This window comes from Lupinus angustifolius, chromosome LG01, assembly GCF_001865875.1.
Source record: "Lupinus angustifolius cultivar Tanjil chromosome LG01, LupAngTanjil_v1.0, whole genome shotgun sequence".
Classification (NCBI taxonomy): domain Eukaryota; kingdom Viridiplantae; phylum Streptophyta; class Magnoliopsida; order Fabales; family Fabaceae; genus Lupinus; species Lupinus angustifolius.
The window spans coordinates 35,399,464-35,418,375 of record NC_032009.1 but is presented as its reverse complement, the minus strand read 5'-3'; the positions used below and the strand labels follow the sequence as shown (position 1 = coordinate 35,418,375).

General features: G+C 33.5%; 1 protein-coding gene across 1 annotated transcript; it reads right to left on the bottom strand.

Annotated features, from left to right (window-relative positions):
• Nucleotides 1,483–18,374, bottom strand: LOC109363330 (symplekin). The gene is made up of 27 exons (XM_019609563.1): nucleotides 18,017–18,374; nucleotides 17,226–17,385; nucleotides 16,431–16,523; nucleotides 16,244–16,349; nucleotides 15,949–16,117; nucleotides 15,165–15,339; nucleotides 13,920–14,051; nucleotides 12,897–13,451; nucleotides 12,090–12,707; nucleotides 8,183–8,251; nucleotides 7,224–7,340; nucleotides 6,895–7,146; nucleotides 6,595–6,642; nucleotides 6,376–6,513; nucleotides 6,094–6,255; nucleotides 5,941–6,003; nucleotides 5,741–5,848; nucleotides 4,869–4,952; nucleotides 4,750–4,797; nucleotides 4,480–4,554; nucleotides 3,639–3,734; nucleotides 3,479–3,559; nucleotides 3,325–3,396; nucleotides 2,984–3,028; nucleotides 2,717–2,800; nucleotides 2,097–2,200; nucleotides 1,483–1,995 (listed from the first exon to the last, which is right to left on the bottom strand). The coding sequence occupies exons 1-27, from the start codon at nucleotides 18,235–18,237 to the stop codon at nucleotides 1,833–1,835; spliced, it is 4,038 nt and encodes a 1,345-aa protein (XP_019465108.1). The 5' UTR covers nucleotides 18,238–18,374; the 3' UTR covers nucleotides 1,483–1,832.

Genomic DNA, 18,912 nt, shown 5'->3' with positions numbered 1-18,912 from the left:
TACTACAAATTTTGTATAAAATTTAATTAATTTAACCGAATAAACTAGAGATGTCATATGATTAAAATTATCTTTAATTGTATAATTATGTACCATTAATATAATTATATCTAATTACATAATTATGTATAATTATAATGAAATAATGTCTATTAATATTTTTTATGAGAATGATATAGAACACTAGATCAATGTTTTTCTACTTTTTTATTAAAAAATAAGTAAAATGTCTCATTAGTTTTTTGGATTAATTTGGTTTAACTTTATTGTACAAATTTTTTTACGGATTAGAGTTCAACCCCTCATTTGATTAAAAGCATAAACCTTGACAGTCATATAATCCTCTTTAGTTCTTGTATCATTGCTCCATATTAATAAATGATTAATTAAGTTTTTTTTTTTAATTTCAAGGTTATTCCAAAAAAATACTAATAGCTTATGTACATAAATATGTGATTTATTGATTCAAATTACTAGGGTGAAATTATTATTTTGATTTATTAACTTAATTTAACTTTTCAATTTGGACTTCAATATTTTTTCTCATTTCAATCAATAAATCACATATTATCATTGAAAGGGATTAGTTTTGTACAAAAGAAGGTAAAAGATATCATTGTTAGTACAAAAAAATCAAACTAAACTGAACCATTCATCAACCAGAACTAACATTTGAAAAATGGAATTATCATAACATGGAAGAAAACCCTAACAAGATTGAATGAGGTAAAACTAACATATCTTGTGCTTGTGGCAACATCAAAAGGAAACGTGAGAGCATTAATAAAGTTTGAGACACTAAAATGAGAAAAAAAATCATGGACCAAAAAATTGAGAAAGTAAATTAAGTTTAAAGACCAAAATAACAACTTTCTTTAATATGAATTCTATTTAATATTTGCTCATCTTTAGACAATACATACTATAAATTAAATTAATTATGATAATTTACTTAATATCATATCATTAATTATGAAGATGAAAAATTGTGAATAATAAGGATTTTAAAGAAAGATGAAGGAAATATTTTCATAAGCTTTCTAATAATAAACATTATTTCTTGCTTTTTGATAGACTATACATGAAAGAGAAATCAAAATATACATTTTATTGTAAAATTTGAGAGTTGTAAGTTAAAAAAACTTGGAGATGATGAAGAATGAAAAAGTAATTAAACCAAATAACATATTATTGAAGTCTAGAAGGTTCCAAGAAAACATGATATAAGTTAGTTTAATAAATTGTTCAATAAAATTATAAGGTTGAAGAAGATTCAGATGAGCATATGAGAAATATTTAATCCTAATTTATAGTAATAACAAGAACAATCAAAATTGAACAAACCATAATAGATTAAGCTCATGATTCATATTATGAAACTATCTGAGAAAATAATTAAGAACCTTTACACAAATTCAATACTGTAACTAGTAGCAAAGAAAAATGCATGAAAGAGCCAGATATGTGAAAAGTGATGCCAACAAAAACAAATGCACTGGAAGGTGAATACATAAACATAAACATCACTAATAGGAATACAGTATGGTCTAGCAGCATATCCAAAATTGGGACCAAAATTTCAGAACAATATGATAGATACATCATATACCAATATATATCTGACCCATGAATAAAAATTTACATGCTAGGTTGTTGCCTAATACATAGGGTACATAGACCGCCGAAATCCATGGCAAATGGCTCGCGGTATCTTGGTGTGCCTAAGACATCGGTTATGGCTCTTCATTTCGTTGTATTGAGAGAGCTCGCAGCAGCTAGTCTCGGTTAGTCTCACAGTTAGATTCTGCCACTCAACCATGCTTAGTTATAGTTCAGGTAGCAGTAGATGATTCTTTAGATTTTTCTGTCACTGAATCCTTGGCTGAATTGCTTGTCTCAACAGTCTGTGTTTCACTGTCAGCCTGTGTTTGACTAGTTTGTGCCTGACTTGGAACCTGAGAATCTGAAGCAATTCCCAGCACAACCAGCACAGACCTAAACAAAAATAAAACATACCCTTTAAAAGGAAATAGATAAAGTAGAAGGGGAGAAAAGAGACTCAAATTCATGGCATTGTGCCAAGTGGATTTCCGAACCTTGGAAGTGAAGACTGTATATCTGCCTGGCTAGCATGAGCAATCAATGGCGCCTTTAGTGCTGCTGCTCTATTTAACGCAATCTCGAGTTGTGCTGGAGGTAGCTGCACGCAGCATAGACCATTAGAAAACGCATTAGAGCAGTTTTAAAATTAAAGACAATCCAAACAAATAAGATGGTGAAGGATATAGTTAAATGCATATATTCTTTGTTGACTTGGAAGGTTTTTGGCAGTGAAGGAGGAAAAGAAAATAGAGACTTGAAATATAATGAGACTGATAATTAAATGACATGATAACCATGTGATGAGATTATACAAAATACAAACCTAATAGTCATATTTATACAAATAATACCAACAAGGTGTTGGTTTAATGGTGTAAGGCCTCACTAGATCCCCAGAAAGACCAAAAGGCCAAGAGTTCGATTACTGAGAGCGACACTTGTAGGAAGGTGCAGTCACGAACCCCGAAATGGATTATTTACTTACTCGTAGGGTGAGAGGATACTCTTGGTAATACCAACAAAATTATTTATACAAATAATAGAACTTGCAGCAAATTACAACTTACAAATGATATAAGCTCTTAAACAGACAAGTAAAATCAGGTAGTAATACCTGAAGTAAAACACCAAATGATTGAGGTTTAGTCAATTGCAGACACTTCAAGAATCCAACCCACAACTTTGGGTATTTCCATATCTGCAGCAATTCATGAAGGCATGCATAAGTACACTGAACAACTGAGAATTACAAAAGAAATTTACAAAAAAAACAAACCAACTAAAGGATTTCCTCCCCCACTAGCTAGAGTTGGCTATATGGATCAATACACCACTATGTTCTATCATGTCAACAAAATTAAATTCATAGAATAATAATAACCTGCTTCGTCACAAGGCGTGAGAGAATACCCATGATAAAGTCCACCTATAACAATTTAAATAAGTCAATGATTTGTTCCAATATAAAAAATCTGAATCAAATAATGAACACAAATAACAAGGGACAGGGGGTAGATTCATTTTAATTTGGAAAATAAGAAATTAACTTGAAGGTAGTGTCCTAAAGAGGCACCTAGGGTAGAAGGATAAAGAGCTTAACATTGATGTATGGGGTTTCAGAACTACAGATATACATCTAAACAATCAATTATTGGTGAAGTGACTGCACAATCAAACATGCTCCTTAACTATTACATTTCATTGTATAAGTAAGCTTCTTACTAGTGTAGGAAAAGCACCAATTGCTTGTAAGACTGTACGCATGAACAGTAAAGGAAGGGGAATCTGCTCAACCTGCAGGGAAAAGCAATTACCATGAGATCAACAATGTTGGACATGAGTTCGGAATAATTAAACAAAATCCTATATAACATACCAATTGATTCAAAACTTTGGCAAGAACTTCTTGAGTAAAAGTTTGCCGCTGCTCAAAACAAATATTGCATGCATCTGTGACCTGCATATAAGCACTTCATTATGCGGGATGAATCTAAAATAAGTTAGATGCAGAAAACAAAACAACATAAGAGACCAACCTTTTTTAAAGGAATTCCGTCTCTATCAGGATCAATTCCATGAATAGCAATTAAAACTTCAGCTGGAGAAAGTACCGGGCCAGATTGGGCTGATCCCTGTATAAAAACTCTGCAGTCAATTCAATGACTACAATACATCCACAGTCCAGAACAGGTTTCCTAATTACAATACAATGTAGATTACTGCTTGCAAACTTTGTTATCATCGAAGTTAAATTTGATGTGCTGTAGGAGCTAATCCTAACAAATGAGGTCAAAATTACCAAACTTTTATGAGTTTAATAAATAAAAAAGAATACCATATATTATCTGTAACCATTATTATCTCTTGTACTGCGATGGTTTTCTTTATTACTTTTACCCTAAACCATCCCGGCCTCTCTAGCATGGTACGTATTCATTTCCATGCTTGATTATTAGAGCAGAAGATATCTGACATCACACTGTCCATACCACGTGCATCTAATGAATTTGTCAATTAGTAATAACCTGTTCTGTACATTGCAAACTATGACGAACCACATACAACGCATTATGGACAATAGGTTTTCCCTATATAATCAAGTAGCACTGCAATTGCTCCTCTCATATCTTCTTCATATCTAATAATCTTCATCAATTTCACTGTTTAATTTTTTCACCAAAAAAGATGCATGAAGTTTACATATCATCGTTCACTGAATTCTGACCTTTGTCAAAATCTATAGCTACGACTTACAATGTTTCCAACCTTAAATTCCATATACTTGGTTCTAGCTCTATTCTAAGCTTGAAGAACATTTATTTACCGGAGTATAGCTTATAATTAGCAACTTATTAGCTGTAAAGGGATGAGGCAAACCTGCAATATGCGACCAAGTGCTGCTTGGAACTTCTCCAAAGGAAGATTCACGATGTTAGGAAAAACTGGCATTACCTAATAAAAAAAACTTGTTAAACGATGTGCACCAAATGAAAGGTGGCGCAGTTGAAAAAGATAACTGGAAAGGGAAAATAAATGTATACCTATCATTAAAAAAATTACATAAAATCTATTGATGATAATTCACATCACAATTTATTTGAATGTAAGATTCACGTTATATGCAAGTGAACACAAGTTAGGGAGAACCTCATCTTTCGTTAAGAATGGTAATATTGGAATAAGAACCGCAGCATCCTGTACAAAAACCAAATATTAAGCAGAACCCTAGTTTGACTCCAGACTGATAAAGCAACATTTTAACATACCTTAAGTTTTGAACCATGTAACTTCCAAACAGTAAATACTAACTCCTTAGAAGGGGTTGTACCATCCGTAAGCGTCTGCAGCACCTGACATGATCAATGCAAAAGTATCAATATTCATTATTCTATAGAAGTAGGCTCTTGCAAGCCATCTAATGTCCAATCATCATATGTGATGATGTGGCGTTTCCCAAAGAAAAGTCTATTTTTTTAAAAAGCTACAAATTCTACTTGAGACCGTTTAATGCTAACATATTCAGAAAGCTTAGAGAAAACGTTATCAACCAACAAGGCAAGTGAACAAATTGTTTCCACATCCACAACCTCAAGGTCACAAGGCAAACATCGTTGTTGCATTGGGGCTGTAATTTAAAAATTGAATTGGCGAGAGGCCACAAGGTTATGGCTAATTGATCTGTAATTGAACCGGATAACATAATAACAGGTAGTAGCACTAGAATTGTGAAGGAACAAGTCATCGTCTATCTGACTGATTAAATTGGTAGGTCCAACTCAGATTTTGAAACATTGGCTTTAGGAACAATTGATTCTTTTATTTGTACTGTTGAATATATATTACTTCACTTCTACTATAGCATTAGAAATATAGACTGGATAACTGATGGTCTCAGGAAATCAAATAATATCGCTAACATAACTAATGATTATAAAATAGAGGGTTGGATATAATATTATTGACTGACTTGAATGAATCCACAAAGCATCAGTTGAAAGTTTATATTTATAAATAATTTGTGTTTGCACTTAAAATCTAAACTCTCCAAGTCTCCATTTATTACCAAAAACTGTGACCCTAAAAGTCTAGTTATTAAAATATTTCAACACTTAAAAAATAGTAAGGTAAAACAGTAAACCTGCATTAGGAGGTTCTCACTTCCATATGGTGGATCCGATATGATATCAAGTAGATGTGGAGATGATCCCATTGTACGCACTAGTATAGGAATTTGATGGTGAACTGCCTGCACCATACAATTGAAGAGATAAAAACTAGTAACTGAATAGCAATATTTGATAATATTCACTAGAATCCCAAACACATGAAAACTGAAACCTGCTTCACGGCCTTTGATGTGCTTCGATAAATGACAAATATTTGGCGAAAGAGAGTGTGTTTCTGTTATCATAAAGCAATATATTACTTTTAATAATACATAAAAGAGTAACAGAGAACGAGAATTACAGAACGATCTAAACTAGGAAATACCTTTGTACAAAGAGCAAAGTACAATGACATGCATCTTTGAGCCTCAGAAACTGAAACTGATGAAGTACTTTCAGATGTGTGTGACTGACAATTATCTGAGATATCTTTAGTGCTGCCGCTCAATGATGATGGCTCATTCGCAAGTTTTTCAATATCAAGTCCCTGAAAAAGTAAAGGGGAACACAAAAAGAACAAAGTGTCATATTAACTTCAACAAAAAAGGTACAAGCTTGCAGTCAACAGAACACTGATAAAAAAGTAAATTAATTAATAAAGTAATACCTTTTGTGAATCAGCAATGGACCCTTCGGCATTGGTAACTTCCGGTGCATCAACACTCATCACTGAGCATAGCTTTTCCTTCGCAAAATCTTCTATTTGCAGAGAAATGGATGACAAAGGATAAAGCTTGTTTGCCACCTGAAAGAAGTACTCAAATTGTAAGATAGATGCTCTTATGCATGCAACATGAAGTTTAACAGGAAGTCACGCTTAAAGTACCAGACGTATAGCCTTCATACGCACTTCTTCCAAGTGATGCACTGCACTCTTTCATTGGAAAAGGAGAAAAACAAATTAACAAAGATTAAAAGTGAGGTTCAAAATTACAGTCACTAAGGGGAGAAAGGTTAGAAATACAGTTGTATACAGTTCAAGGAGACGGACAAGTGACAATATTATAAAACGTGCTGGCTTAAAGTTCAATTTAAATTTAATCAAATGAGGAAAGAAAAGCAACAGGGTCATAGGAATTATAACCAACAATCACAACTAAACAAACAAAAAAGTAGGGCAGAAAACCTGTAAGGCAATTTTTAAGCAAGTATCTCGAATGGGAGGCCTCAGAAGAATCAAACTCCATACAGCACTGAGACCTTGTGTAACTCTATCCGCATTCACTGTTTGTAACTCCTTTTCAACTTTATCTCCATTTCCAGGAGAACACATGTCTTCTAGAATTCTTAAAACTGACTTTGGCAAATAAGGTGATTCCCCAAGCAATTTACTTAATGATTTATCTGAAGGTGGAAAAGAATCTCTAAGTGCTTCTGCCTGCAATAGAAGTAAACCAAAAGCTCAATGCTTGCCTTGCCAAAAGACAAAAAAGAAATAGAAAGACAAGCACATACCACTGTTTGAAGAAATGTTTCATATACAGCAGCGGCAGTTGTCGAAGAAAAGAAGTCAGGCTCCTCTTCAGCCTCACCAAATAACCTGTAGAGGACACACAATGTCAACTCGTGTCCCTGAGACATAAGATAATCATTGTCAGCACGTATAGTCTGAATGAATGCAGTCAACATCTAATATCTGCTATTTGTATGAATTATTTAAACCAAACAGCAGAACCCAGCAAAATATTATATGTCCAGTATAACACAAGTTGGCAGGGTTTATTAATGAACCCATCCTCATGCTTGCCTACCTCTTTAAATAGCAGTGCTCGTTATACTTGCAGCACATCAAATATCAAACCCTAATACAATTGAAAAAGTTACCCCGAAAGTGAGCTAAAGGTTCTGCCTTCAAAACATTTAGTGGGCTCAATGCTTAAATACTTGCTCAGTTAAGAGACAAACTCAGTTTAGAGGAGGCTTATCCAATACAATCATACAGAACCAGGTTTTCGACTTACAGCATGGCAAACATTTCTTTTTCGATAGAAACATATGACAAAAATGAACACAATTGGTCCAATCTCTAATTTAAATTTGTAACAGAAGGCCAGCCCTCCAAGTTTGGAGTTGAAAATCACTATTAACCCTATTAGGGTATATCATGATTTATAAAGGTAGGTGAAAGCTTAGTCAATATACTGTCATGAAAGACTAGGTTACACCTCAACTGTAAATTAATCCATTGTATCTGGTCACATTAGTGAAAGACAATTCAGTTTTTCATAATAGGTAGTTCAATAGTTTCATTTTATTTTAATAAATTAAACTGATGAAACATGCTAAAACACTGAGAAAAAGAATGACTAAAGAGAACACACATAGCTCTTATTTCTCCTTTTCTAGTTCTGGAGTGAGGAGCTAGATAGAACTTGGCATATAAGCAATAGCCAATACTTGATACATGAACTTACCTCATGACCAGTGTAGTCAACCAAAATATGCTTCTGTAAAAGCTTCCACGGGTCTAATTCCAAGGGAAACTGCATGAAGAATAAAATATATAAAAAAAGTACACAATATACCTACAAAGAGGCTGTATGCAAACAAAAGAACTACATATAATCATTTAGTGTTAGATAAAGCTGTCATTGAATGAGTTTAGGATGTCATAGATGTCTGATTCAAACCACATTTAAAGCAATCATGAATGGAGCGAAAGAAAATTTTAACATAAGCAAGATACAGGTGTGTCTGTGCACACACACATGAAATAAAGAAAATAATAAAATATGAAGAATATGCATTAGACTAGTCCTGAATTTTTCATCCTAATTGCTTTAAATTCAAAAGTAGAAAACAGGTAGTAAGTAAACATTTAATATTCAAATAAATGTAATACGACAGACACTAGACAGTACAAGCTTGAGGCTGTCATAAATCATGATTTATTGTAACTAGTATAAGTATAAAAAACATACATAGAAACTTAAGAAAATAAAATAAAACAAATATCATATGCACAGCGGTCTTGACCCTATCATACACTTAGCGTGTCGACCGGCATTCCGTGCCGGTCACCAGCATTCTTATTTTTTTGATATAGTATGTATGATCTTCATATTATATTATTTAAGAAAAACAATTTAAATATAAGAGTGCAGTATATAAAATCAATAAAGAGTGAAGATTTAAGAAGATAATATGTGATAGTTGATATGATATACATAAAACTTATGTCAATTTCTCATTTTGTGTCTATTGGGTGGAGAAAGATAGAAGATAGAAATAAGAGAATGTGTGAAAGATTAATGATATTAAATTATTAATATAAAAAATGAAAGTAATATGTGGAAGTTTATAGTAGTTATTAAAAATATAAAAGGGTAAGTTTGGAATATAAAAATTATACCATGAGGTAGTTATTATTTGTTTTGCCTTTATTAATAGTATAGATATCCTTAATTGTCCAAATGTACTCAATCCGAATTCAATTTATCTGTAGAGCTTTCCACAATCTCTCTTATTATACACCTCCAAATCGATGAAAAACATGTAAGTCCTTTTGGTTCCTTTGGTATCTCTCTATCAATCGTCATGACAAGTATATATCCTTCATGGTCGACCTCCCTAGCATAAAACTAAATTGACTTTTAGTAAAAAGCATCTCTTGTCTCAAACTCCACTTAATTATTTTCTCCCAGTATCATAGTATGTCGCATGAGCTTAATCCCTCTATATTTTGCACAATTTTGTATATTTCTCTTACTCTTATAAATAGGGATTAAAATGTATCTCCTCAATTCGTCTAGCATCTTCTTGGAGCTCATGATCTCATTAAATAACATTGTGAGTCAACTATTTCTCTACACTCCTAAAACCTTCTAGGTTTCAATAGGTATATTATCTTATCCAACCGTTTTGTCATTCTCCATCATTTTCAAAGCTTCTTTCACCTCAAAATCATGAATTCTACAACAAAAGTTATCAATTTGATCTTCCTCTTTAGAGTTTCACATATCAAAATGCAAAGAATCATGAATGTCATTGAAAAGCTTATGAAAATAGTTCTTCCATCTTTCCTTAGCATCTTTGTCCTTCACCAAGACTTTTCCATATCCATATTTAATATGTTTCAGTTGGTCTAAGTCTCTTATCTTTCTTTTCATACCCTTTACAAGCCTATAGACACTTCTTTCCCCTCCCTTGATACCTAGACATTTGTATAACTCATCATAAGCTATCTCTTGTTTCGTTCACAGCTTTCTTGTTGCCTTTCATAGTTTTCTTTCCTAATTGGTTCACCTACATTTTCTTGGCTTCTCTTCCTTAAGGAATTGAACTAACCTCCATTTGATGTACTCTTCTTACTGTAGGTTCTAACGATGTCCTCCACACATGTCCAAATCAATATGTGTCATTATACCATCTTTTCTACAATAGGAGTTATTCCAACTTTTTCCCTAATGCGTTCATTTATAATTTTATCTAGTTTAGTGTGTCTACTCGTCCAACGCAATATTCTTATCTATGTTGCATGGAGTTTAACCTACTTGAAAGGGACAAATTGTTGAGGTGAATTGCTTGAGTGATTTGTAAGAACTCAACCTTTTCTATTTATAGTAGAAGAGTTCATACATGAATCCTATAATTTTATGAAAATAAAATCAGAAAGGTAAATACATTATATGATTTTGTAATCATATGTTTAATCCTAATCACATTAATGATATAATTTGATAATTTAATCTTAAGCACATATGGAGTCTTCAAATATTTCGGCAATCTTCTATTTATCTCAATAATCTCAAAATATTTTGTTGACATTTTACGGCCCAACATTAAGTCACAAACAATACAATATTGCGGATCTTATAGTTGTGAGGTAAATCTTTTCCTTAAACTTGAGTTAGTTTTCTATGACATATGACACATGAATACCTCCGCTTAGTTTTCTATCACATATGACACATAAATACCTTCGCATTTCATCCAACCCGTTTGAATCTTATGATTTATATCTCTTTCAATTTTTCCATTGTCTTGTATGATTGACCCAATATAGATAAATCATATTATATATAATCAGAGTAAGAAAAACCATAGACGAAATGATTAGGAACGATTTAAAGATCAAGAACGTGATTTGTGATAGAGCATTATGACGTCCTTTGGTATATGTAACCGACCCCATTTAAAGGGATAAAGGCTTGTTGTTGTTTTATATAAAATCGAGTTGATTCATGAACCTAACGAGTCGAACTGTAGTAGGTTCAAATTCGGCTCGTTAATTTAACGAACTCAATTTTTAGCTCAAGTTCAAGTTTTTGATTCATAAACTAAGCTTATTCAGCTATATAAGAGTTGAGTTTCAAGCGAATATCAAGTTGGTTCAGTTCATTGTCGGCCCTAAGTCCAACAAACACTTTCTATCTTATTTCCTTATAAGAAATCGTTTGAAAATATGTCACACCACTTATATGTGATAAGATGCTTCTCTCACTTCTTGAAACATGGGTTGACTATTGTATAATAAAAATTGAGGAGAAACTTAGAACAGCGTTCCATTCCGCATTTCTTTTCCTTATGTCATAACCCCCATGAAAACATTCAAACTCTCTAGCATCCCTCCCTGCATGTCCAATATGATCTCCTTCTAGGAAAATTATTTTCTCATAAAACATTCCCTGAACTACACCTTCCAAATCTTCCTAAAATCTTATCTTGTGATGTTCCTCTAAACCTATATGAGGCGCATAAGCACTAATCACAATGAAGGTGTATTTCATTGCTACAAACTTTAAGGTTATGGTTCTATCTCCTATCATTTATACATCCATCATATCCTCCTTCCATTCCTTACCTATAATTATACTCACCTCATTTTTCAATCTTGTCTTACTAGTGTACCACAACTTAAAACTTGAAGCATATAATTCTCTTACCTTTTCACCAACCCACTTAGTTTCATGTAATTACATAAAATTGATTCTCCTCCTAATCATTGTGTCTAGTATTTTCATTGATTTATCTGTAAGAGTGTATATTCTATGTTCTAATTTATATCGTAGATTGATGAACTAGCTTTTTTACTCGCACTCGTTTATGTAAACGTGAGAACCCTTGCTTATTTGCCACTACATCCAAGCGGCCCTTGCTAGTTCAAATTGTAGTTGAGTAATATAGTGTGTTGCACCTAGGCAACAACCTAACATTAACATTATCACATATCAGAGACTTGACAAAGTATTACATTGGTTGTCGACTACCTAATACAACCTTTACCTATGAATAAACCATTTTAGATTAAGCATTTAACCTAAGTTAATTATACAACAGAAGAATAAGACATGAAAATTTTGAGAAGCTAGAAATTAATACCTCGACTCCTAAATAAGCAAGTATCGAGAATCGGACTTTTGAGCCTCCAGCTACAGCTACTTGCTTGTATGCATCAATGATACGCATAAAACACAACTTTTGAATATTATCCTTTTGTTCATCTGCAAGGTCAACAACAGGTGCAATCATCTTTGGCAGGATTAAACGAGCAGGCAACACAATTGAAGTAGCTGTTGAGGACACCAAGCTATTCACATCAGTGACAATTGCTTTTGGGCTCAACTCCTCAGATCTATCTGTTGATATTGACGGAACTAGGTTCAAGGGTGACCTTTCATCCAAACTCATAATTTGCTCTTGGCTGCCTTCTTCTGATTTTATCTCGGGAGAAGCCAATGAGGGAGCATCCAAGGTTTCTGACAAGTCAACACTGCAACCAACACTCTCCAGGCCAGGGATTCCGGTCTCTAAGTTTCCAACATCATGAACATCAGAAGGCGGCACAGTTGCGAAGACATTCTCCACTCCAGGTATACCGGCATCTAAAGAAGGAAACTCGGTAGGCGACGACACATTTTCAGATGAAAGATTCATGCCAGAATGCACAACAACATTATCTTCTCCAGTAGCTAAAATTTCATCCTCACCTTGAGACTTCTGCATTATTTGTGTACATGATAGTTTTAGTTAAAACAACAAAATATAATTATCAGAAATTCTACAAAGGAAAAACAGGTGAGATCATTACGAGTGAGGGGCATTGCAAGTGGATCGAGAAAAGGGAGGAGGAGGGCCTAAAAGTTAATATATAAATAAATAAATAAATATTGGATATTACACCATTACCTCATTGGACACTGTTTGATGAGCATCAAGAAGTAAAGCAATTGGTGGGAAAGTACTAGAAAGTGACATAACACCAGCTATAAATGAGGGTGGATATTTAGCCTTGTCATCAGAACCAATTATGCTAATGTCATGCACCTGTTCATCATCTCCATCAGCATAAGGGTAATTAGCAGGTAGGTAACGCATATTTGCCATGACCACCTCAGCTAGCAAGTCGGCAGAAATACTTGAGATGAGAATTTCCAAAGATGCAACAGCTTTTTCACCTTGAGCAACCAAAGTACCAAACATGGCAACAAGTTGGTGTACAGGCCCATTATCAGTATCTCCCTTTGATGATGTTGGAACAGTTGAAGGACTACCACCCTGAGAGTTAGTTGTACTTCTATCTGCCTCTTTCTTTGGTTCTTTTAAACCAATTATTGTTGTTTTGGCACGTTTTCCTGCCACATCTTCATCTTCAGCTAAATCACTTCCACTTTGTGATCCTGGTCGTTTTCTACCAAAATCACTGTGCACTGAGTCACATGAATTTACTGTAGGTTCCTCTTTCTGTTAAATGATAAAGTCATGATCAACAACCGAAGGTCAATGCCTGCTATTGAATGCATAATTCTATATCTACCAGCATATCCTAAATAATTAGATATAATTTAAATGATTTCTTTTGATCCGCGAACTTTGCTATAACATTGAAAAAGTATCTATGTTGTACTAGTACACTAATAACTAACCAATTTCTAAGTCAAAAAGTTAATTAATGATCCATGAAGATAATTCTACACTTATATCCGTGATTTCAACTATGTTTGACACTTCTGTAATTATCACCTATCACTTCTGCAAATACAACAATTCTGAACTATCAATATAATAGTGTCCCATCCAGCCATATAGCTAATATTTCATCGAGCTTAAACAGACCATTCATATTTACATGTAGAGAGAGAGGCCAAAGAAAAATATCTATAAGAAACAGAATGATAAAAAAAACAAGCGAGGGCTAGAGGTGATTATTACCTTGACAATTGGTTGATCATCCTTCTCTATTTCCATACTTCCTTTGCTTGGAGATATGATTATGTGGAAAACCTGGTCTGCCTTCCCTTCAGACTGCATCTCCTTCAAGGCATCTTCCAAACGTTCCCTCCACTGCCAAAACAAAAATAAGCAGTTTTATGAAAAGCAATTTCAAATTAAACCTCTTGAATATGAACTACACACCTGAATATTCATAAGATTCATTTAAAAGTTACAAATATATGAAACAGAATAAGGGAAAAGATCTTGACCAAAGATGACAGACAACCCAAATATGAATATGAATATGAATATGTAAGAGCAGAGTAAGAAATGGAAAAATAGAATTCTATAGCACATCTTATCAATGAAGAAAAATTAGTGTTTTTACAAATTATGACAAAAGGATACTAAAGTACAAACAACAACAACCAAGTTTTTATCCCAATAGGTAGGGTTGGCAACAAAAAGGATACTAAAATGTCAGTAAAAAATTCCTCACTTCTCTTTAATGCTCTGCCCATAGTTACATGGTACGTGGTACCCAGTCCTATGTGATTCTTCAGTTTTTACATTATTATTACAAACCCGATACATGGTATGTGGTACGCTGAAAGCGGTACGTGATATGTAAAATCGTAGTGCATACTAAATATCAGCATATAGTGAAGCTACTGCTTGTAACTTTTTGACAACAGTTGATTACGTATCTGTTTCTCCCATGAACGTAGGCCTGGAGTATGTCGTAGAACAAGCTCAAAAACTATCTAGACACAGGCCAAAAAACATTATTAAGATGACAATGTGATATGGCCACCCAGAAAAATGAAACCCCCTTCCAATTATCAAGTTGTTAATAAAAAATACCGCTCTCGTTGCCAGCAAATCCTCCTAACTCCGTTGTAACTTGTACATCCAATAAACCTTCAATCCATCTATTTTATACCATTGATCCACCCTGGAATACCCTAAGTCTATTAGTTCCTAAAAGTTTTGCTGTCCTTCATGAAAATGATTTAGATGGCATGAAAAAGTATGCAATAATATTAAGCAACTCAAGATATAAAATTGTGGAAATTTGTACATTGACATACTAGTAGGAAAAAAACTAAAGAAAACACAACTAAAATTGCACATCCAAATTCAACTCCATCGCGTGATACTAAATATTTTGTAAGCCCAAAAAAGCATTAATTAAGATTAAACAACCAAGACGTGAAGCATATCTTAGTGTAAAATAAATACCGGAGCAGCACTTGGATGTGTACATTTTGAGCAGGTAAGAAATGCATTCTTCAAAGAGAGATGTGCAGCTGTTACACGGTACCCATTAACAACAGAGCTTGAGGGTTCTAAACTGAGCAAAACTGGCAAGATGCGGCCAAAGAATGCAGGCCTGTCTATTGCAATGGCTGAAAGGCTGGGAATAGACCAATACGGAAGTCAATAGTTAGCCAGCAATATTTGTAAAACAGACTTTCACAAGCAGACTGACAGCAATATAATGAAAATTTGATTTAAGTTGTAAAGCAATCCCCAAATTGGATGTCAAACATTATAAAATAAGCGTTGTTGAATTGAAGGTTTTTAAATAGGAAAAAGGAAAGGAGAGAATAAACGAAAGTGATGTGAATTGCTTGAATTGCTTAAGTTTCTTGAATTGCTTACAAATGCACTAGTACATGGGTATTTAACTATTTATAGGTGCTTTAGTTATCGTATGCTACATGTGATACAATGAACCTAAGCACATGCATTGAAAGTACAACTCTAAGACATCAAAAGTTCTTGAATGTATAGATGCATGCATAGGAAAAATACCACAAACCTAGAAAATACATGGACACTAATTAATAAAGTGAGTGGATCTAGTTTATATTTCCAACAAATACATGTTTTCTTCCAAACAAGCCCCAGCAAAATATGATAGTATTGGATTACTAGAAGTCCTAACAAATATAATTTGTGTGAGGTGTTTTCTGAAATTGATAGGCAGCAAATCAAAGGCATGAGAGGGTAGAGGAAATACCTTTTAATTAGCACAATGACCACTGAATGATTAAGAGACTTCACATTTGGAATCCTAAGTTGATCAAGCAAGAGACCCAAACTATGACTAGCTTCAATTGACAAATCTCGAATATTAAGCACAGGATGACCCCGCCTCAGCCATGATATATTAAATTTCACGGGCCTTCCTATAAATAGGATAGAAGCAGTATAAGCAACTGATTTGGAGACTATCATACCAAATAAAAATATTAGATTTGCACAGCCTTTTTTTAAGGTTGATGATACTGACAACCAAACTCAAAATGTAATACCTTGATGAGATGTGGGCTCTGACGAACCATTAGGATCAGGTGTGTAAAGATGAATAATTGCTTCAACAAACTTCAATGCCAGCAGCTTCGCACCACCACTTCCATGCTTTTAAGCATATTATGGAGTACAATTATCAGACCATAAACCAATGCAGTAACTTCATATTTGAAGAGAGCAATTACTTACTTGAAAAGCTATTGAGTATACTTTTTCTTTGAATTTAACCATCCATGCCCATGCAGATTCAAGTGCACTGTCTAAATCACTAGAATATAGACCCTAAAACAAAATAAAACCAGAACAGAAATGATTATATGTTAAAAAGTATAACAAGAATGCATAAAAGAGATAAAAACAATATAAGATGAGAGACAACTGCTATAAGATATTAAAAAATTTCAAACGGTTGTGTATAAATACTTGCTAGTTTTACATATTAACTTGCTGATTTTTTTTCAGGTGTATAATTGTTTTATCAGTTTTTACAATACGTTCTAGTTATAATGATGTTACCAAGAAGGGGCGGAAACTGGAAAGGTGATGGAAATGAAAAGGTTTCCAAAAAATATTTGAATAGAACCAGACTTGGATGGTTGAATGTGGATAAAATAAACCCAAGAAAACTATTTTGATTTTAACAATGCCTTCCCTCACTTTTCATGTTCCTTGATTCAATAATAAATCTTAATCTCACTAATTGACGTTTCAATCAGCTCATTAGAACCCATGTTCTCTTCCATGGTAGAATGTTAACCGTTGATAAAAAGGGGCCAATACTAAAGTTTTCAAATCATCTGCCATATTTTAGTTGCAAGAATTTCATAACAAAATCACAAAACACTGAAAGCACAAAATCTACAACAAGTAACCTTACCAAACACAGATGAACATAAGAACAACTTATATCATCATACTCATTATTAACTGAATTGAAAGTTCACAAATAGAAAATTCATTCAACCATTGATATAAATAAAACACCTGAATCGTGATTTTCTCAAGAGTTGAACGAAACAATTCAATGCCGCAAAGTATAGCCTGTCGAACCACAGCCGGGGTATCATCGTCCAATACATCAATCAGAACAGGCACAATATCAGGCAAGAACTCAGTATTCTCCAACCCAATTTCACCAACCATCCTGCAACCATAAAACCACAATTTCAACCTTGATTTTTTTTCTCAATTCCACACACAAAACTCATCATATGAACAAAATCAAACACAAAGCAAACTGCCATCACCGAAACTACAAATCAAATCATCGTTAAGTCGAGACAACTCAGCACCTATTTTTTCATTCACAAGACTCCAACTTTTGCCGTGCATAAAAGGGTCTGTCTGAAAGTTGGTTTTTGGAAGGAATTGAACAGAAAGAGGTAGCTTTAGACCTTTAGTAAACATGAAATACTCATTTCCCTTCCTTTCCTTTCCTTCCAAAAACTAACTCATAAACACACACCTAATGCTATGTTTGCAAGTTGGTTTTTGAAGGAGGAGAGGGAAATTGAAAAGTTTGGGCATGAAATATACATGTGAGGTGGCATTGAAGCATTCATGTTCTCTTCCTTCTCCGAAACACAACTCGCAAACAAACGAGAAACAAAGTAAGTTCCGAGAGTCATCTCAGAAATGTATTTCATGACTCTTAAAATCTATTTTTCCCTCGATTACCCTCCCAAAACCAATTCGCAAACGGTGCATAAAACAAATACAAGCAATAGTCAAACAAAAATACAAAAAAGTGGAAATTGCAGTGCAACGAAGCCTACTGAGTGACGAATTTGCGAACGGGGCTGAAGCGATCAGAGAGGAAATCAAAGAGAGAAGGGAGAAACTCGGTGAGGAGAACAGGGTCTTGTTGGGGAAGATCTCGCTTCAGATGGCGCAAAGATTGAAGCTTTGAGGGTATATCAATTGCTAAATTGGAAGAGTTGACAAGACTAGCGAGGTTTTCACGGGAACTTGCAGCCATGGATAATTTCCCAACCATGGCTGAAGAGAGAGAAAGAAGAAGAAGAAACCCTAATTTTTTGTATTTGATATTTGTGGCGACGGTGTTACAAGGTGGTTGTAGGTGGTGTTCTTTTACTCTCGCCGTGCCATGATAGACTTCTTAATATTTCAAATTTCATTATTGTAACAATGATTTAATATTTATATACCAACGGTGTAACAGTTTTTATATTGTCGGCAAATCATTCATCACTCATTTATTACTTTCAATTAAAAGTAGTATAAATGAATGGTTGACAATATAAAAAACTTTATGTTATTGGTACATAGATTTTAAACTCTTCGAAAAAATATATATTTTTATCCATGTACACATCTTCATCATATTTTCTTTTCTTAACTAGGGTTTTTTATAACATTGATTTTTATTATTACATTAGTTTTTTTATATTCCATGAATAAAACATGTATATACATCAATAGTGTAAGAGTTTTATATATTGTTAGTCTATCATATACTATTTATTTTTAATCATTATTGACTATTCAAAAAAACATTTTTGTATTTGGAATTTGATTATGAATGAAATGTTTTGATTTTTATGAATTGTGTTTGTTATGCATAATGTTTGTTATTTGTTTGACAAAATGTTTAGTTTATCTTAGAAAAAGAACTTGGTGAAGAAATTTCGGTTTATAGTCAAAAGTATGT